The 22,593-nt window shown below is 40.8% G+C and overlaps 1 protein-coding gene across 3 annotated transcripts in view; it reads right to left on the bottom strand.

Moving 5' to 3' along the window:
- Positions 1-22,593, bottom strand: part of EFNA5 (ephrin A5) — a 331,738-nt gene that overhangs the window by 38,397 nt on the left and 270,748 nt on the right. For all 3 annotated transcript variants that reach the window (XM_075602099.1, XM_075602090.1, XM_075602109.1), the window contains exon 2: positions 21,101-21,393. In XM_075602099.1, coding sequence (XP_075458214.1) covers positions 21,101-21,393 — 293 coding nt within the window. The remainder of the gene's footprint in view (positions 1-21,100; positions 21,394-22,593) is intronic.

Raw genomic sequence — 22,593 nt, 5'->3', positions numbered from 1 at the left:
TCCTATTGGAGCAGGGGGTCCACGGAGATTAAATGAACTCAGTTCAGGTCCTGAGACCCCCTGCATCCCACCTAGGGGGGATTTAAAAATTTTTTTTTTTAATGGCAATGCTCTTTTAAGTAAACGTACATTGCAATTTTATTTAAAATGCTAATTTGCTAAATTTTCTAGAATCGCTATATTCGCTTGAAGCAGCAAAACAAATCAGTTTTGTAGTATTAGATCAGGGGGGCGCAAACTTATTTCCCTGCGCCCCCCTTCCAGCGGTCTCCTCACCTCCGCGCCCCCCCTCACCCCACTGACGTCGGCTCTGACGTCATGACGTCACGTTGCCAAAGCAACGTGACGTCATATGACCTCGCTGAGTTGCCATGGCGACGCGTGTGGAGCAAAGGTACGTAAAGGTTTACAGAGGCCCTGCAGCTTCCCCGGTACTTAATTCAAGTGCCTTCGGGAAACACGCGGGGACTCTGTAAACCGTGCGCTCCACCGCAGGAAGTCTCGCGCCCCCCTTGGTGGTCGCACCCCACAGTTTGCGCATCGCTGTATTAGATCATTCTGTCAACATTTTTTTAAAACTCCTAATGCAATTTTTTATAATTTTTTTTTAATGTACTGATCATTCGTTGGTTGCACACAAGGAATAGAGACACTGGATAAATTAGTCTATTGTGAAAACAGTACAATTAGTTGAGTAAAACAGTCAGTCTTAATCACTCAAATGGTCACAGGACCATGACAAGGAGTCAAATACACCAGGGATTCTAAAGATAAGGGAATTTGATTGAGTCAAAGACACTCCATTGGACAGCAGTTGCACTTATGGAGATATTTAATTAAAAACAATATGGTTTTCTCCATGAAAGATTTTGTTTATGTCGAAGCAAACCAACACACACAAAAACAGATATGCACATACATATCACATATTACAGTTTGGATTTGAGCAGGTATAGTAGCATAGAGGTTAACCAGTTGGCCTGTACAATCTTGGGTAAATATCTCCCTGTTCCTTTGAAGGACTTACAGTACATGAAACACACACACACATATATATACACGGAAATAGCCGTGTTAGTCCAGAATAAATGAGTACTTCAGTATTAGTATTAGTATTATTATACCTTTTTTATTTGGACTAATAATTTATGTCATAGGACAAATACTCTCGAAGCCTTGTCCTATGACATAAATTGTTAGTCCAAATAAAAAGGTATCGCCTAATACTGAAGTACACACACACACACACACACACACACAAACGTGTATATATATATATATATATATATATATATATATATATATATATATATAATATAATTATATATATAAACACACACACACATACACACATACATACAAGCACACACACACGCCACAATAGACCACATCCAAGTCATACAAGAAGTGCTTTCCCAAAGTAATGAATATGATCTCACTCACCTTAGAATTTGTAGATTATGAAAAAGCATTTGATTCGTGTACATTGATAATATAAAGAACATTTATGAGAATGCCACATCAACTATTAGATTACATGAAGATACAAGCAAGATAAGGCTCAACAAGGGAGAGCAGCAGGGACACACCATCTCACCAAAGCCTTTCTATAAGGTATCTGTCTGAAACATCCTGCATGACTGCTGACAGGAAGTGATGTCATCTTGTACAAAGCTACCACGGACATCTTGCTTCCTGGCAAATCTGCTCTTACTCCCCTGACAGGAAGTAAGCCTCTCTCTGACCTTTAAATAGCAGGCAGTTGCCCTTGTTTTAACTGTAGTTGTGCAAATTCAGCGGAAGCCACACGGCCGGGGGTATCAAAGATTGTCCAGAATGTTTGCATGAAAGCGATAGAATCGTCCAAGGGGGAACCCTTTTCATGAAGAGGTGCCGCCCAAGCTAATGTTTCATCCCCGAGGACCGAGAAGATATATGCCATTCAAGAGCGGTGGGTAGAGAAGGATGACGGTTGTGTGTCAAACTGCACCTGTCACTGGTTCAAGAATCCTCTGCAAGCCGAGATAAGCCCTCCATAGCGGACAGGAGTCGGGATCCGGGGCTCCCTTAAGACCACAGATACCTGTTCAGCATCACGAGCTAAAGGCGTGGGCATAGATGGGGTCATGCTGGGAGTACTGAGGTAGCTGCACAGGGTCTGCAGCGTAGCGGAGATTTAGTCCACTTTCTGATCCAGCATAGCTAGACGGGTGACATGGATTCCCAGATGCTGGCCCTGATGGGAAACGGTGTTCGCTACCTCTGCGGTGTCCATTGAGTGGCTTGTGCAACACTGCTGACTGCAGAACAAGATACAGACCCACAGGGCAGAGGAAGGGAGTAATACACCAACCTTGGCCTGGGATAAGAAAGGCCTGAGATGCAGGAATAGTTAGGTCCGGTTCCGAGGTCGAGGCAGACGGCAGGCAAAGAGTAGTCAGGTCCAGTTCTGAGGTCGAGATAGGCAGCAGGCTAAACAAAGGCAAGGCAGAGCTCAGACAGTACAAGGAAACAAGTACTTTGCACGAGCAAAGTCCAAGGACAACTGCCTGCTATTTAAAGGCCAGAGCGAGGCTAACTTCTTGTCAGGGGAGTAAGGGCACGATTTGCCAGGAAGCAAGATGTCCACGGTAGCTTCATACAATATGACATCACTTCCTGTCAGCAGTCATCCAAGGTGTTTCAGACAGATCCCTTATACTTTCACAGCAACACTTGAATTGTTCAAGACATTGCGTTGGAAAGAAAAAGGTGAGAACATCAAATCACCTACAATTTGCCAATTACATTATTATTTTTACCACAAGTCCACAAGACCTCAAGCAACAAATCAAAGAACTCGAAACAAGTAAAAAAGTGGGACTCCATATGAATGTCAACAGGAACAAAGTGATGTTCAACAAATTTGCCAACTTTGCAAAGATCTAAATAAATTGAATAGAACTAGAAGAAATTGAAGACTATGTATACCTTGGCCAACAATTAACAATGGGTGGGAATATTTTGAATTAAATCAATAGGAAAATGAAGATGGGATGGGAATGGGAAGATGGGATGAAGTGCATTTAGAAGAAATAAGACAATCTTTCAAGGGAACCTTCCACTATGCCTCATGAGGAAAGTTTTTGACCTGTGTATTCTGCCTGTGCTCATGTATGGATGTGAAACTTGGACCTTAAATGCAAAGATAATTTAGGAGCTTGAGACAATTAAAAGAAGTATGGAGAGATGTATGCTGGTTATTACCCAAAGAGACAAGAAATATAATAAATTGGTTCGAGAGGAAACAAAAGTGTGTGACATCATCACAAGGTTGAATAAATTAAAATGACAGTGGGCTAGACATATTGCAAGAAGAAATTACCATTGTTGATCAAGGATGTTACTCAACTGGATTCCAAGAAAAATTAAAAGACCAAGATGATGACCAAAAGTAATATGGAGCAACATGGAGAAGAGAGAGGCTTGCAATCACAGTACCTAGAATAGCATCGGGGAGGCCTTCATCCAACAGTGGATTCACAAAGGTCCCTGATAAAAGGACCGGTTGGAACCTGAAACGTTGTATTATGCTCAGCATTTCTTCTCAATAAATTACAACACTAACCAATTGAAGATACGATTCTCAGTCAGGTGTATAACCGGGTATGCCTCCACCTTGTTCTGTTGCCTATAATCAGTGGAAGTCACTCTGCTATGAAATAGCACCTTTGTTACCTTTTTAAAGCCCTATCTATCTGCAAATCTGTAAGTAAATCCTGAATCATGTTTTAGCTCCGATAGACCCTGTGGTACGTAAAAATAAACAAAAAATGTTGTGAAAATTATTGACTTATGTTGCATTTTAATAGCAGGATCATCCTGAGAAACTAAGCACTACCGCAGCTCAGAGACATTTCAGATAGATATTTTTAATAGTGGCAATTAAGCTTTTTTTATATTATAAAGATGCTCTATTAATGCATTTAATAAGTTAGAAAAATTAATAATAATAATCAAAAAAGTTTTGAAAGCTCTCCTTGCTTTTTCCCAATGTTGCATTATTTTTACTTCCTCAAAATAAATAAATGAAGAAAATAAACAAGTAGTGGAATGAAAAATGAAGGACTTTTAACACCTCTTGGTACATATTTAATTGTATTTAAAAAATGTCATATTCTTAAACGCAGCGTATATAAGTTTAATTCATATAATAGGGTTAACAAACATACATTACCCATATAATAGGGTTACCATAAGTCACTATTAAAAATAAAGGACACGAAAAGTCAAATGGGGTGTGCGATGAACACCGACCGCGTATCTCTTATGCATGCGCGGTCGGCATTTCCAGACATTTTTAGTTATTTAAAAATTCTTTGCGGACGGCGACCTTCAATCAAAATGTCGTACATGCCCGGGAAAATATCGACATATGGTAATCCTATGATATAATTTGATGATCGAGCAAGCAAAGCGAAGATATCACTAGCCAGGTAATTTACAAATGAAATGGGGATAAATTAAGAGAATCCTTGATGGAGAAGGATTTAGAAGTGCTTATAGACAGCAGGCTTAGCAATAGTGCCCAAAGTCATGCAGTAACTACAAAGGCAAACATGATCTTATCCTGCATTAAACGGGCAATGGATTAAAGGGAAGTAAGCATAATGATGCCCCTTTATAAAGCATTAGTAAGACCACATCTTGAACAAGGAGTTCAATTTTGGGCACCACTCCATTAAAAAGACATTATGGAACTAGAAAAAGTGCAGGAAGAGCCACCAAATTAATAAAGGGGATGGATTTATGAGGAGAGGCTAGCTAAATTAGATTTGTTTATATTAGAAAAGAGGCGTCTAAGAGGGGATATGATAACTATATACTAATATATTCAGGGACAATAAAAGGAGCTTTCAAAAGAACTATTCATCCCAAGGACAGTACAAAGGACTCGGGGTCATCCCTTAAGGCAGGGGTGCGCAAAGTTTTCTTCCTGCGACCCCCTGCCTGCTCTCCCCTCCTGCTCGCGCCCCTCCCCCTGCTCGGCTCCAGCGTCAAATTACGCAGCGGGGTCATGTGACGTCACAATGCCATGGCAACGTGCCGTCACGTGATGCTGGGTTGCCATGATAGCCCATCGCTGAAAGGCAAGGTAAGTGAAGTTACAGAGGCCTCACGCGATCCCTCGGCATTTAATTTAAATGCCTTCGGGAAAGCGCGGGGGCCTCTGTAACTGCCGCGCCCCCCCCCTTCCTTTGCGCACCCCTGCATTAAGGTTGAAGGAAAGAAAATGTCACAGCAACAAAGGAAAGGATTTTTTACAGATAAAGTGTGGTATTCACTATCCTTGGAGACTGTGACGGCAGATACAATAGATATCTTCCAAAAAAAAAGGTTGAACAACTTTTTAGAAAGGAAAGGTATACAGGGATATACCAAATAAGTATACATGGAAAGGATGTTGATCCAGGGATTAATCCGATTGCCAATTCTTGAAGTCAGGAAGGAATTTATTTTTCCCTTTATGAGATATTATTGGATGATATGACACTGGGGTTTTTTGTTTGCCTTCTTCTGGATCAATATACTGTAAGTTCGGATATAGGTACCTGTTGTCTAAATTTAGCATAGATTGAACTTAATGGATATATGTCTATTTTCAACCTCATCTACTATGTAACTATGTAACTATATAACTCGACTTTGTGGCCTCTTTGGGTGTGTGTTTTCACTGTACGTGTGTTCTCTCTCCACATGCCAAACGCTGTGGCGGTTTCTGATCAAATGTTGAGGGTACCGTTCTGCCCTCCTCAGATCTACTAAAAGTTTCTATCAAATTGGTGCAGCCCCCATCTTGGAAATAATATTTGGTTTTTGAAGTGATGATAAAAAGAATAAACGGTACATCTCATTGACCGGATTCTTGATTCAAAGCATTAAATGTATTATTTTGCAAGTTGTAAAACATTTTCAGACAATTTACGTGAATCGATTCAGCGAAATCAAATATTTAAAATAAAAATAAATTGGTAACCACAGTAACAAACAACACTGTAAAACAACAACCTGTAGATTTGCTTTGACATCTAGGTGGCAGAGATAATTATTCCCTGCGCAATAGGTTTTTGATTGCTTTTCCGTGGTATCCACGATGTCAATATACTGTAACGTTTCATACATCAAGGCCTTCTTAAGAATAATTAGTTTTGTGTCTTTTTTTTTAACTTACAGATGGTTTGTTGCGATTGAGATTGTCATTGTTACATGGAAGTGTTTTGCAGTTTGTGATATTATATTTGTTGAAATCACAATATTGTGAGTGTTGACGTGATAGTCAGTATTTAAATTTTTGTTTGACTTCAAGACAGTGCTTGATCATGGTGACAGACAATAGCCGCCTCTCTGGGCAACGTCTTTGCTGATACCTTACAGTAGCTGTCAGTGGATACCAAGCTTATTTATAAGCTTGTATAATACAATACAATACGTGTGCGAATTAAATTGATCAGACAATACAGTTTTTAACTGAAGTTTGAGAATACTAGAATACTTTGATGTCAAAATCCACAAATTGAAGGGGTTTCAAATTCTGTTTTGCCCCGTTTCATTCCGTGTTCTGAATTTTTATCTTCTTACTCGCCAATCCCACCAGATGGTATAAAATATAGCATTTTACTGGTGTTATCTTGTCCCCTGAGCATGCCCTGCTCTTTTTGTTTAAAGTTTTTCTGTGTGTTAAAAGTCATGATGATTTTTTTACATCTCTAGCTTGAGAAGTTATCATGGTGACTTTTGGACTGCACTGGGCTCTGGGAAGAGCTGCATTTTAACCCACGCTTATATCTCGAGCAAAAAACAGCATTGGAAACGGAGATCTCTTTCAGTAAGTAAAAAATAAAATGATCATAAAACGATGATCAGCGCACTCACAGCCACACAAAAACAAATGGATTGGTTACTAAAACACCACATAGTGTATGGAAATCCAACAAGGATTTCTATGATGGAATGCTTTAGATCTGACTAAATCCATACTTAAAGCAAAATCAGACACTGTTACTGGAAATGCAGCTTGCCTCAAGTCATAACCTTTGTTAGCAGAAGGGAACGGGCCATGAAAGCAAACCATAAAGCAGATGTTTTGTGCCAAATCAGAATCCTGGGATGCATAGGGTCCTGCAAATGAAACACTTTCAGTATGTGTTCAATCATTTCAAATTCCCTCTAGCGTGAAATATGAACTTCACAACAAATGGCCAGTGTGCCATGCAGCACAGCAAGCTGATCTTGCCACAGCTGTGCCAAAGACTAAAAAACTCCAGACAATCACTGCATGTTCAGTAGGCCTGTCTTCAAATGTGGCACGCACAGCGAAATGCTGTTTAGACAGCTTTATTGAATGAGAAAACATGGTTTGTAAAGACAACTTTCCACCTTTCGGATATTTGTTTACCAAACCCAATTCCCTCCATCCAGGCAAATGCCACTCTTCCCAATCTGTTCACTGACTGACTTCATAATAGGCCCACGATGGGAACACTTGTTAGCATGATGGGATGAAAAGTTAAGCTTGCCCACCCACTGAAGCGGTGGAGAAATAATAAACCGCCGTATTTAATTAGTACAAACTACTTTGGTTTAATGTCTTGGCTGAATAGAAAGAGATCAGTGATTGCAAGATGGAACAGACAAGTCGTGTTATTGCTCATTTTAAAATAACTGTCTGCTCCCAGAAACCATCTGTAGTTACTAGCTGTTGTTATTTACAATGAGCAGTTGTACAGCCTTAATGATTTGACTGTACAGTATGTAACTCCAGAGTTGTCAGTGTTACAAACAACATCTAGCCTAGCGCACACATACACTGCTTTCCTTTTTGAATGGCAGCATCACTTTTTCAGTTATGCATTTCTAACTTTTCGTGTTATGACACTTTTTTGATATTCACAGTTGTTTAGTAGCACTATCAGTGTTCTTTTACATTTTTGAACATTTATTTCCATTGGTTGTGCTTATTTTCATTATTAATTATTTGAGGTGTTTATTTGCGTTTCATTTCCTTTTTTTCGTTAACTTTCAGCTGATGCAACTATTTACACAAACACACAGCCAGAACTAATGCAAATGTTCCAATACACACAGCTCTTAAAGCAGCAATGTGCTCAGTTTTCTAAAAAAATAAAATACAATTCTTGAGCGTCACAGAAGCACAGATGTTCCTGAAGATCCCACCTGTCCAGAAGTCGTTGAATTTAGTGTATTGTTGACCTTCTTTGCTGGTGAGGAGTGTCACTGAAAGCACCCACTGAAACCTATATGCAAGAACCTGGTGCACCCAATGTAGAACATAATACATAGTTAGTTTTACAAATAGGGCACAGTGAGAAAACAGTATCCCAAGCTTTGGACATCTGCATATCAAAAATGCCAATCCTGTTAAAGTGGTGTCTTTTAACGTGTTTTCATCTACATTGTGTTTTAGGAATGAGCATCATTGTTCCAGTTTGCCCAGCTACTAGATATGTGCCTGGCTGCATTTGTAATCAAAGACATTTCTACAAGGCTTAGTAACTGATTCTTGGGTCCCGTCCTGGTAAAGAAAAATGGGGGCTCCAGGGGGTTTGGGGGGGGGCCATAGGGTTGAGCACGACGGCAATTTAAATGCTTGTGGAAACCATGGAAGTCACTTTTCACACAATCTAAATTCTAATATGTGAGGCATTATTTATATAAATAGTTTTAAGCATGAATTATCAAATCTGCTGTTGAATTAATGCTCCCAGGTATAAACATTGATAGGGAAGATGGAAACCCTTTGCTACATTTGCTTGGATTTCTGTGTTTTCTTTAGCTACATATAATGTAACAATTCTAGGACAGTAGCAAGCTTGAAAATTGATTTTGTCTGTGCAACAACGTGAAAGTCACGTTAACAATCTGCCTTGATGTGCTCTAAGATCTAGCCTTGCTCATCCTGACCTCTGCCTTGATGATTGCGGTCAGGTTGGCACAGTCTGTACCATTATTCATGGGTGTCTAATACAATATTCTACAGTATTACTTGCAGATGTGCAGAACATGTCAAAAAGGCTCCTTGTAATTTTCCCCAAAGTATTACATTTGTCATTTAGTACCAATGGGAAAAAAAATGGAAGAAACACAAAATAAACATTAAAAGCAACATAGGAAAGCAAATTAAAAACCATACAAAACAGGCATCCGGGTGGACATCATGCCTCTCTTAGCTGGCTAACAGAAATGAATGCTTGTATGTTTGGTTTAATCTTAGCCTCTGACGGCTTTGTTGATTAACCTGTTTCAGTTCTTAGAATGAATTACATCGTCTTGTGTCTCCACTGTATAATTTTATCAAAGAGACAACAAATCATGCCTGCAGTGACGCCCCAGCACTGAAGTCGAACATACAGTAAAATATGTTTTTTTTTTCTCAAGTGAATTACTGAAACCGTTAATCTTTATTTAAGGGCCCATAATAACTGTTTTGTTCTTCGTGACAGCCAGGACAGAGAAAAAAAAATGTCTCCCAGAAAGCACTTTGGCAGCCACTCTGCTTGTTATTAAAACTTGGAAAAATATTTATGATTAATATACATTACTAATTCCACTTTAAATGCAGGGACGTGACAGAGACTAATTTATACTGTTTCGCTTCAGTGCACGCAGGCTATTGTAAAATAGTGCTCAATGTGATATCATATAGCTGCATTTTGCTCAGGAGAGCTACCACAGGTGCAGTTCTACTTCCCAGTAATCCTATATATTAGATCTTTGAGAAAAAAAACACATGCACGCATATCTGCTAAATACGCAAAACAAGTTCTGGTAATTTAAAACGGCAGCTTACTTATTATTCTCTACTGGCTGGGCATATTGGAAGAAAAAGTCTGAAAACATTTTAATTGGTTTTGACTCTCATCCTCAAAACAGCACAGGAACAAGGTTCGCCAATGTTCTATTTTCAAATAATGAAAAAATGCAGAAGCCTGTGCAGACACAACACAATTCATAAGTGTAGCCCCGGTGCCCTCCATGCTCCGGAGACCCCCTTCCTGGGGTGCCGAGCGGTCGCGGGTGCCGCCGGAGGCAGCGACGGACCCGCCGGCACAACACGAGGGTGGGGGCCAGTGCAGGGAGCCCTCGGCGTCCCTGGAGCCCCAGCGGCGCACCGGGCAAGCGGGGGCCGCCATTGCAGGTACTCGCGCATGCGCAGTGATCGCGCATGCGCAGAAAGCTCACAGAAGCCAGGGAGAAGTCGCGCGAGTGCGGGACCAGGCAGGGAAAGGTTGCGGCGGCCATTAGGAGTTCGCACATGCGCAGGAGAATCGCGCACGCGGCCCCAATGCTCAGACAGGCTCCCCAGGACTACAAATCCCATGGGGCATAGCGAGGGAGACACCAGGTGCCTGATAGTGGCCAATGAGGGCCAAGGATTCCCAGGCAGGGAAAAAGATACATTTTGTGGGCTAGTAGTACGCAGTTCAGTTGGAGCTGGGAGCAGGAAGGGGAAGCAATGGTGTAAGGAGCAAGTGAAGCTCCTGCACCAGGTAAAGTTCCCCCAGGTCCCAGATAGGCCCCAATTCCCAACCAGGTTAGTGGGTAAGTGATAAGGGATGGCCCCAAGTTAGGGACCCTGCCCTTAGGTTCGTGGTGTGCACTCTTGTCAGGTCACAGTGGTCAGTGCTGTGAGGGCTGACAAGCGGGCACCGTGCAAGGTTGCAGTACGTTGCTGCAGGGGTTGGAAGGGTTAGGTAGGCGTGAGGCCGAGGGGACTCAGGCGGTACAGGAAGAGCAGGGGGTCAAGGACCCACTTGCATAAGACAGGTTCCCCGTAGGCCCATAGGAGTTTTTTGTGTGGGAATCATTGGACACGGGGTGGGATCACCCGGTGTAGGGGGGAGCGTCCTGTGAGACGCCTCAGTTAGTGTCTCCTATTAGAGGGACACCCGTTATTCTGTTGCTGTTATATGGTTCAAGTGTGCACAAGTAAAGGTGTTGGTTATTATACAAACGGTGTGCTGGTTATTCGTATGTGTCCTGCGAGGAGCAATTCCCGCTTTGCTGGGAACCATCGCAGGTGGAGGCGCTGCACCGAGTACAGGGTTACTCATAATACACATACCCGAGGTTCCCCGTGGCGGAAGCTCAGCTCTCCTGGTTGCCAAACAGGTATCGCAAAACACTGAGATGTAGTCAGATACACCTACCCACCCCAATCTCACTTAGGGGGGGAAGAGGGCTACATAAGGAATCTTATAAGTTAGTTCTAATAACTTATTATTATTTCGCCCACCAATATTACAACAGCAGCACCTATGGGGTGCAGGTCCGGTGGAGGAGGGATGACAGCAGTAGCAGCAGAGGAGGGAGAGCGGAGGAGGGATGGCAGTGACAGAGGGTGGCACAGACCCTCCCTCCATAATGAACAGGTAGGGTTTTTTTTAACTGACAGGGAGAGAGAATTGGGGAAGGGGAAGAGAAAGTAAGGAGAGAGAGTTAATAGTGGGATACAGAGTAAAGGAGGGGATAAAGACTGAAATGGCGAATAAAGAGTGAAAGGAGGTTAGAGAGAGAAAGGTGGGAGAGAGAGAGAAAGAGAGAGAGAGAGAGAAAGAGAGAGAGAGAGAGAGAGAGAGAGAGAGAGAGAGAGAGAGAGAGAGAGAGAGAGAGGGTAGATATCAATAAAGTGGAGAGAGAGAGAAAGGGAAGATAGAGAAAAGGTGAGAATAGAAGGGAGGAAGGAGAGAGAAGGGGGCAAGAGAGGTAGAATGAGGCTAAGGCCCCGCTGCATGCGCCGGCGCGCCCGCGCGTACACGGCACTTCACCGCGATCTGCGGTCTGTAGGGAGATGTTTTTAGGCACCGGGGGCGTGGCCAAAATGGATCAGGTGGGCGCGGTTATGATGCACATTTTCTGATCCGCATACGTGTGTGTGTCTGTGTGTGTGTGTAAACAGCGCAGCACCCAGTCAGAGCAAGACACTCTGAGCCCTCACACAGGGTGACACCACAAACTCTCACCCGAAAAAAAAGAAACCAGCCAGTCACAAGCAGCTGATGTGAGACTTAAGTCACAAAGCCCAGAGAGGGAGGAAGCGAGTGGAAGCGAGCAAACCCTTCACCCAAACCGCTGAGAACCTTGATGAAGGATCCACCCCCTGCCGGCGATCTCCCCTCTTCATTGGCTCCCTGCCATACCACATGACGCGTCGTCGCTCGGGATCACAATCCTTTTATAGCCCTTGCTGGCTGACGCGTCACAGTGTGCAGTGAGCGAGGCGCCAATGGGGACAGCTAGGAAAGACGTAAGGGGCTGGTGAGAGACGCACGCGGCTGCAGCGGGAACCTAGCCTAAGGGAGAGAAAGGGAGAGGTGGGAGGAGAAGAAAAGAGATGGCACTCTGGATGGTGGGGGTGGGGGGTACGGGGGTGCAGTTGGTGGAACTTGCCCTTGGCGCAAAAATACCTAGTTCCGCCTCTTCCAGAACACATTCACTGATGGGGCATTGTTTTCTGGTCTGATTTACTTCCATTTTTCACTTGGACCACAGCCTTTATGAATAAATCTTGAAGGACAAGGTCAACTAAACACAAGAGGGCTTCAAAGCGGACATATAGTGAAAACAATTGAAAACTGTGGCATTGTAACTGAAAAGCATTTAATCATGTAGTCTTATCCAGTGGTACTTTTTATTCCAGCATTGTCATTTCTATGGACACAAACTGTTTTTTCCCCCTCATTGTTGTAGACTGTAATATTTGACTCTTGGAAAGCGTGTTTAATTCAGTATAGGGCGCACAAGGACAATACAAGTGCACAAAAAACGCATCATACCTATTGAAGAAAAAATATCATTGATTTCAGTGGATGTTTGTCTGATATATTTGGGGTGGGTTTCTGCACAATCATTTACAGCAGTTTTGCAATCAGGAGATGTTGATGAATGGTCTCCCATGTATGTCGTTGTGAATTGATTAGCAGTGGCCAGTGTAAAAAGTGATTTGTGCACATGCACTGGAATCTCTCCCCAAGATTGCTTTCAGACTACCACACCACATTGAACAACGCAAGCTACAATATCAAATACAATATATTGAAGATCTGCAGAAAATCAACATCTATCTATCTGGCATAATTGCTCCATTCTCTGGAATTTGTCACAACATTCTGTGAGAGTTTACATGTACAGTATGGTTTTACGTTCAGTGCTGGTAAAATGTAAGTACTGTAATTACACTTGTTCGATTAATGGAAAATGTTTAATGAAAAGCAGTTTCTTAGCCATATTAGAAGAAGTCTTTTTTTAAAACTGTTAAATACCTGACAAAGGCACACGGCTCGCCTCATACTGTAGTCCTGCACTGTCTGGAGCCTTGTAAAATAATGTTCTAGGCATGTTTTAATTGCTGGTAGCGATATACATATCTCAGTGCAATAATAATAACTAATTATCACTGAGGTAGAGAAAATCGCACACAGTCTCTCAAATGAATAATAAATTAGTGAATTTTAATTGTTACAGAAACTGCCATCATCTCTCTCTCTCTCTTTTTTTTTTTTTAATGATGTAGTCGTTGGCTTAGGCCCAGATACACTAAGCTCCCTTAGTTAACCTAACACCAACTTTAATTAACATTTGGTTCATAGTAGCTAGCGCCTATCCACTGAAGAGAACAACCTAACATTACCCCAGTTTTACTCCTTTAAATAGCGTACGGTTCCATATTCCCAGACGGTCGTGCTAATGGTATGCAAGAGTCATTCCCCTGAACATCCCATATCGACTCAACCGTATTTCAGAGTCGGGATGGATATAGCGCCACCTTTAGGTAAGACAGGCGTTACGCTACAGAATGTTATGCAAAGCTACATTTACCCTGACGTAAAGACTATGCTAATGAGTTCAGCAACGGCTGTTGTTTTTTTCATGTAATTGCCTTTGTGGACAAGTGTTAAATTCAAGAAAAATAATAACATCTGTCGCTAATTTAGATATTCTGACGTTATTTGCCCTGATTTATCGGAGTTTCGGGTAACTGGCCAGTGGTGAAGTAAAATGCTGCAATTCGGTTTATTTTTTTGTTTCTTAAAGTTTTATTGCGTGTGTGCATATCTTCCAGGAGTAAGTGCAGAATAAAAAAAAAAAAACACATGGATGGCATTGAATCAATGGAGAATGGCTAAGTTATTCTGAAAGCATGGAGAATTTTTATTTCTTTCAACATCTGCTCAGTGTTCCATGCTGCACTGAATATATTTCGTATTGTAAATCCAAAAGGGCAGTTTTAACCCCGTCATGGTTTGTCTTTGTCAAGGGCACATTAAAATGTGCCTTCTATGAACACAAAGGCCTGCTCTCATTAGGAGGCAGTTCACCTAGTATTATGGTTTTAAGAGCTTACTTGAAACAAAACAATTGTATTAGCCTATATTTTATGTGCACATTTTTGGAAACTTGCCTACCAAAATTACCCAGGACTAAAAAAAAAAAAAAGTCAGATGAAGAAAACTAAAAAAAAGATAAATTTTCTGATGTGTCTTGCAGCAGGTGTGACAATAATTGGATTGGATAATAATAGTCATGTACAAAAGCTGTCATGCAGACCACTGTGCATAAATGAGCCGCCACCCCAGATATGGCTTTCTGAATACTCGTGAGATGTACTTTTAAAGAGCATTGAAACTAAAAGGCTCCACGTGAATACACATTGTTATTATTACATTTAAAAAACAAGCAAGATGCTGGCATTGTTCCTTGTAATAGCATTACTTGCTCAATTTAATTCAGCAAAAAAAAAATACACAATCGCACATTCCAAATCTGGAATAAGTGCAACATAATGTTGTGGATAATATCTTAATAATAAAATCCACCCAAAGACGCAAATCCATGTTAACAAAGTTCTGTCAGAACCTTGTTTCCATTGCACACAGATCATGATAAGTGAGCAAAAGCAATAAGTCACTGTTCTCTGGTTTGAAAGCGTCTGCAGGTAGTAATGTTTCACTTGACTATAATTCTTCTCCTTAAAGCTGCAGGCCAAGCAATATCTTACATGTGTTTTTCTCTCTCTAATAAATCAATTCTGTACTATGAGAAAATACTTGTAGTATTTATAAAATTAAAAAAAACTCTGAATGACATTTTTAATGTATAATAAAGTGATAAGCATTTTTGTTTCTATAGCAACCATTTACAAAGTCACATCCCCTTCCTCTTCTGAAACAGGCTCTGGCACGCCCCTTTTTGAGCCCTGCCTTCTCTCTAGCAGTGCACCAATTGTATCTAGTGACTGCCTAGTCTTCCCCACAGAACTGTGCATGTTTGGTCCTCTTCTGCTGCACTGACAGCCATTTACTGAACCCCGAGCCAAATCTTCGCCGATCAATCACAGGAGAATGGAGCGATCAGCAACTTAGATAATTACTTATCATTGTGTGGATTGTATTGATGCACATACTAAAGGGGATTTTTTTTTTATGGAAGCTTGGACGCCTGATTTAAAGAGTAATGCCAGTTTGGTGTTGGTAATTAAAAAGGAATAATGGTGAAGGCTTGCTCCGAATCACTAGTAATATTTTGTTTGATCATACATCTTCATCTCTGATAACAAACGAGATAGATAGTGCATGCAGGATGTAGGTGGCAATGTTGACAGAAAGCGCATTTCCATCTGTTGCACCACATGGGAATTTTGAGAGCTGAAATAAGCCATATGCAAAGGTTGCCCAAGTCGTCTGCACTCTGACAAAGGAAAATTTGTTTCTCACCTTAATAAGATGTCATTGTATTAACAAAACATCAATAATCTGCCGGCCCTCAATAAACCTACAATATGTACAGTATGTTTTTCCTTCCTTCTGCGCTCAACATAAGACTAAAATGCATTATATCACTATGTCCTCACAGGTCTTGCTAGCATAGAAGTTAAACATGTTAGTTCAGCATCATACACCTGGTCTTGATGTTTAAATTATCCATTCATTTAACCTTTTCACCATGTCTCACATTCTTCCTAAAGGTATGACAACTAAACTCCTGTCCTTGGACTGTGCAGTGCTTTGGGTCACAGGTGTCATGTCAGACAAGGGGATGAAAAGCCCTCCTGCTAAGTAATGAGAAGCATGTTATCACTCTGAAAGCACCATATCATTGTTGATTACTTAGGTCACAACTAGAGGTCATGCCCTGCCAGAAAAAGGAGCAAAGCAACATCAGTTTTCTATTCCCCATGCGGTCTAGAGGAACCTTCTGCGCCAATGTAGCCTAAGGCCGTGATTATACCAAAAAACGCCTGCGGCGTCGCACAGAGCAACACCGCGCGGCACAAAAAAAAGAGTATACATCCCCGCAAAGTGCTAATACCTACGGCGACTGTCGCACCACTTGCTACTGCAATGCGGGAGTCAGTTGAAGAGATTTCTACATTTGTTTTCTGGTTGTGACGGCTGCGTCACATGACACAGCCGTCCAATCAAAGAACAGATGTCAGCCTTGTCTCCCCTGCAGTCGCGCGCGCAGAAGAATGTGCTTGTCTCGTCTCCCTGCGCGCGCGCATTGCAGTTACTTAATATAAACGCAGCCTAAAGGTGTAATCTGGCTGAATACTAAGATGATATTTTGATTCTAAATAATACTTATTTGTGCAGTAGACCGGCGCCTTGGAAAATAAAGTCCAACAAATATCCAGATACACTGGCAAGAGCTATGCTCCTTGTGGGACAGTCCTGTTCATCCGAATCAACCTTGTAACTTCGTGGAAGGTATCCGAGATATATGGAATAAAGCACAAAGATATTACATAGTGTATACTGCTGTAAATATAGGACAAACTAACATATAACACTAATGAACAACACTGACTAACAAAAGACAGAAAACAAACAACATTTAACATACAAACACAAGGCTGTAAACACAATTTAAACTAATTTATTAAAATACAAAATGGACACAGAATATCCATAAAAAGAAGAAGGTTCACTGTTGAAAGCGATCTGGTGGTTAAAACCAGAATCCTACTGGGCAAGTTAAAGCTTGCATGTGTGTCCAAATCTTTAGCAAGGCAGCTGCTATTCTCCTCCAACAGCACAGGCGTCTGTATGGATATTTTGTGTCCATTTTATATTTTAATAAATTAGTTTAAATTGTGTTTACAGCGTTGTGTTTGTATGTTAAATGTTATTTGTTTTCTGTCTTTTGTCAGTCAGTGTTGTTCATTAGTGTTATATGTTAGTTTGTCCTATATTTACAGCAGTATACACTATGTAATATCTTTGTACTTTATTCCATATATCTCAGATGCCTTCCACGAAGTTACAAGGTTGATCCGGATGAACAGGACTGTCCCACAAGGAGCATAGCTCTTGTCAGTGTATCTGGATATTTGTTGGACTTTATTCTCCAAGGCGCCGGTCTGTATTTTTGTTTTCCCTGTATGTTTCCTGACTTTGTTCAGCCGGCGTTATCAGGCTGCCTACCTCACACATACATGTGAGCTTCTTTGTATTCTTGTTTTAGATTCATTTTATTTTTATCACATTGAGTATACACAAATATTTTATGCATTATATTTAAGAACTTTTTCCACCACTTTTTCTTTTTTTCTTATTTGTGCAGTAGCTACCTTTCAATAATAAAAAAAACTCTAGGTAACCAAATCCAATAGCATAAAACACCTGATAGTTTAGGGCACTTTGAAATAATTATTTTGGTAAGATCCTTTGACATGTAAATTATTCTTTTAAATTAGAGTCAGAGGATACAACATAGTGCATACTGAGTTCATTCCCACAAGGAATGGAAAATAGCTGCAGGTACATGTACTGAAATAGTTCTAAAATAATACATTTCATATTTGAAAAAAAAAACAAATAGGTGTCTTTTTCATAATCAATTAAAATAAAATAGGCCTTTTCTGCATGTAAATTCTGCTATTTATGAATAGAGACGATTTATGGAAATAAACTGAAAGATTAGTGTATATGAGATTATACAAATTCTCACACAAAATGCAGAAGAATCAACAGAATATAGATGATACACGGTCCAGTTGTATTTGGATTTCTTAAGGCACAGTTTAGGTTTGCTGAATATACCCTCAAGGACAGAAATATTAAATTGATAATCCCATTTGAACATTTTATAAGAATGTTCACTCTGCAAATACGTAGGGAGATTTTTCAATGGATGTTAGATAGATCAGCTTAAATGTATTTCTCCTCGAAAGAGTCAAAACGTGTTTCTATGTACTGCATACAGGCTGCACTCAACAGATTATTTCATAATAAAGCATCTGACTTGTCACTGGAATATTCTGTAACTTTCATGTAGATATATAAATGAAAAAAAAGGGCTTGCACAGCACATCAGCCTTGAGATTTTAGCATCCTTGCAGGCTTGTCATTACAAATAGTGTGTAGTGAATTGACCAGAACAATCACAGCACTGCTTCAGAACAATCACAGCACTGCTTCAGAACAATCACAGCACTGCTTCGGAACAATCACAGCACTGCTTCAGAACAATCACAGCACTGCTTCAGAACAATCACAGCACTGCTTCAGAACAATCACAGCACTGCTTCAGAACAATCACAGCACTGCTTCAGAACAATCACAGCACTGCTTCAGAACAATCACAGCACTGCTTCAGAACAATCACAGCACTAATCTTTCCTCACATTTAACCCCAAAACGAAAAAAACTAAAAAAAAGTGTTAGACAAGCCTTAGGCTGCGGCCGTGGTGATTGCGTTGGCGCGCAGGAAGGCGCTCACGTCGCGATCACATAGATGTGCCTCTATGAGGATTTCTATAGAGCGCGCAAACGCACGCGGGATCAGAGGCGCCAGCGCTCGCGATTCAGGAGGAAACATAAAAATCTGTTTTCAGGCGTGGCGGCCCGGGCGCCCCCCCCGACACGCCTCTCTGTCTCCTCTGCATGCAGGACATAGATCGATCCTGCTGCAGGCGGCGGGGAAGCCGAGTGAACGCTTGCGCCCTCTCCAGCGTTCACCATGGCCGCAGCCTTAAAGTGTTAAAGCAGCAATCCCCCCCAGAAGCATATATGAGTGCCAGGTTAGTATATTGCTCCCTGAGAATGGCCTGCTCTTCTTTTCTTTTTAAGAAAGGTAGTTTTTCTAGTTTTAAGATGACTTAACGCAGCAAAACGTGAAATTTGATGGGGTTTTTGTTCTTCAACTCTTTTTTTTAATGAGTTTTAAAGCTTCCTTTGATTTCTATAACACCTCCCAAGAACTGCAAGTTCTCTGTAACACTTTCCTGTTTGGAATAATTTGTTGCCAATGTTCCCAGTAGTTTGAGCTGCAAACTGTAACAATAGATAATGTCACCTAAGTAATATCAAGATACAGTGTCGCTGCTGATTTATACTGACTGAATGATTGATTGAAACTGAAAGACGGCCATTATGTTAGGCACACAATCAGGATTTTTACAGATTTATAACAGGAAAGGGCAGTAAGAGATCTCTTAAAGTTAGTAAAAAATGAAAATGCTAAAAAATGACGATCAGCAGGAACTGCTGCTTTTTAACATGTGGCAAAGTTGTGACGTGATAAATACATTTTATTTATTGTCTATTCTGCCATGCTATTTAGTAATCTTAAATCTGATGGATACACTCCTGATGAATGTACACATGTAGCAAAAGCTTACAGTTTGTGTTGCAGATCTGGAAGGATTAACCCCCTGGGGGGAATCATTCAGAAACATGGACAACCCCCCAGTGTAATCGCAGCAGAAACTGTCCACAGCACCGCAGACTCTTACTTTAACATCCGCAGCACTTGGCACAGTAAGTCTTACTACATGTGTAAGTATATGTATATAGTACTTAAGAACAAGTGTGTCTTGGAGGTCAAGTAGTAGTTTAAGTGGATGAGCAGGTACTTAAAGCTATAGTGAAAAAATGTCTTCATGCTCCCAAGTATGTTATCTTTAGAAAAAGATAGGTCTGCAAAGTTGATTTTGCAGAATGTTCATTTTCTGATGCGTCCCAAATGCAGCTGTTGCTTTGTGTGCATTCACAGACACGACGTTGGGGGTTATTTACAGAACCATTTTTCTAAAAGGAGAATATTCAAATGCATTGCACTGGATTTATTTATTTGATAAGCAGTTTTGTAGTCCATACAAATGATAGATATAGGCCGTTCAGAGCATGTTCCAAGACTTAAACATCTTACTGATTTTAGTTGAAGATATAGCGATTCTGCTGTGGGTGCGGTAAGAAGCACGTACAGTTTGTAAATGTTCGCTTTCTGAAATATCACTGCATACATACAAATGCTTCTGTTTAAACCTATTGCTGCCATTGGAGCCTACTCCACATTGGGAGCACAGGGTTAATATAGATTTACACGTCTTCCTTCAGTACCTATTAGTAAAAGGTCCATTAAAGCAGCAAAACAGGCGGCATTACGTTTTACATTTAATTAATTTTTTTTTTAATTACAGGTTTAAAGCAGGGGGTCTCCAAAGCTATACTCTGGTTATTTCAGCTCCGGTAACTGACCTCTGAAGCGGTGCCGGTATCTCTGGGAAATGTAAATGTCCCAGTAATGCGGGTCCATAGGAAGCCACACCTGATGAGGTCATGGTTTCTTATTGACACGTGTGATGCGGGACATTTAAACACTGTCATTATGTTAGGCACACTATTTCCCTGCCTGCATTGATACAGGCACCGCTATGGTGGGTAAGTATGTCTGGAAGCAGGGGGTCCCCGGAGCTGAAATTAACACAGTTCAGCTCCGGAGACCCCCTGCTTCAATCCTGTAAAACAAAAATAATAATAATAATTTAAAATGCAATTCTGCCTATTCTGCTGCTTTAACTGAACAAAATTAAAAAGCTGGCTGATGAAAATAAACAACAAGTTTCAAAAGGAGAGAGGTGCAGGCGTGTAGCACCAAAGATCAAAAGAAAAACAAGCTTAAAATGTCTTGGATATCTAGCACTTTGCATTTTTGTATTTATTCTTATGGTCACTCACGTCGAACTAAATGTTTCAGAACAACCTGACAACGATATTTATCTGCAGCATGAACAATAATAATTAATTAAAAGTATACTCACATATATAGTAATATTCCCGGCCGGGTCTAAACTCGAATCCTAATGAGAAGGGAGTGAAGAGTTGGAATTTTTCGGAAAACTTTAGTGGTCCATTGGAGGAGTGGGGTCGGTTGCACTCCCATCTTTTGAAGCCTTTAGACGTGTGATCACAGGAGCTGTAGCCGTCGAAGTTCACCATGTACAAAACGTAGCGTTCAGTTTTGTCTTCGGGCACGGAGTCTTCATAATGAGGGCAGAATACATCCAGGTAGTCATTGATGCAGACATCAATGTGGTAGTCACCTCTCATGAACCTGCCATTACAGATAGAAGACAGAAACAATGGTTAACAAAAGTACTGATTAGGGAAAGTGTCTACACAGATTATTATTTTTTCTATATTCTTTTCTTACTATTAAAAGGAAGAAAAGCTAGTGACATATTAATTAGACGAGTTAACATTCTGCGTATCCTGGCACAGTAGTTGATACTAACACCTTTGTGAACTGTATTTGAGTAGTTCATCTCCTTCTCATACTCCTCTACATTTTTTTTTCTCTCTCTCATTTTTGTTAATCATGGCTATCAGCTTTCAATATTGTTGGAGAAAACCTTAAGCCAACCATACTGAATATTTAGGGGGTTATTCAATAAACCTTGCTAGTTCCAATCATCTACCATTTACTTCAAAGGACGTTACTGTGCTATAATGCCCTGATCGGCACCATCAGTTTAATTATTAATCCCCTATTCTCAGAGGTCCATTAATGACTTAGCACTGAAATTAACGTCTCATTAACATGGATCTTCAAATGCTGTTTTCAGCCGTAACGAGCCCTTGTGTAATTATAATGGACGTTCGTGCTAATGATGTGCAACAGTGGCGTTCCCTCTAAGAGCGCATATCCTCGGACCTCCATTATAGTTAACGCAGGGATTTAACGTTATATTAGTACATTCATACTGTAGCTAAAGGTGGCGTTGCTCACATCCAGACCCTGAAATAGGTATTTTGCAGGGTCCGGAATGATCATATTGTTATTTTACAGGGTTCTTCCCCTCTCCTGTCTTCTCTTTTCTATAATTTAATTAAAAACCTATGCAGGGTCTGCATGGAAGTAACGCTGCCTTTGGGTAAGACAGGTTTAACAAGATCACCAACAGCCATTGGTTTTGCAGATATTTAGCTTTGTGGATTCGCGTTAAACTCGGCTACGGAAGTTACCTACATTATTTAGGTAATGTCACGTTAGTAGCCCAGATTTAACGGACCTCTGAGGATCTACCCCTTAGAGTCAGGTATGTTTTGCTCCATGTCTACTGTGCAAGGCTTTGTAAAACATCCAGCCTCTTCTATTTAGAACATATATACAAACAATGTTGTCATTAATGGACCCACACCTACAGGAAATGTGCAATGCCTTTGCTTTAGTGGATATATGATGACATTTATACTTCAGTTTCCAGTAGTAAGGTAAAATCTAAGAGGGGATCTAAGATTGTTTACACTTATC

This window comes from Ascaphus truei, chromosome 1 (assembly GCF_040206685.1).
Source record: "Ascaphus truei isolate aAscTru1 chromosome 1, aAscTru1.hap1, whole genome shotgun sequence".
Lineage (NCBI taxonomy): Eukaryota > Metazoa > Chordata > Amphibia > Anura > Ascaphidae > Ascaphus > Ascaphus truei.
Note: the sequence above shows the minus strand (reverse complement) of the source record. Positions and strands in the feature narration are given on the sequence as shown.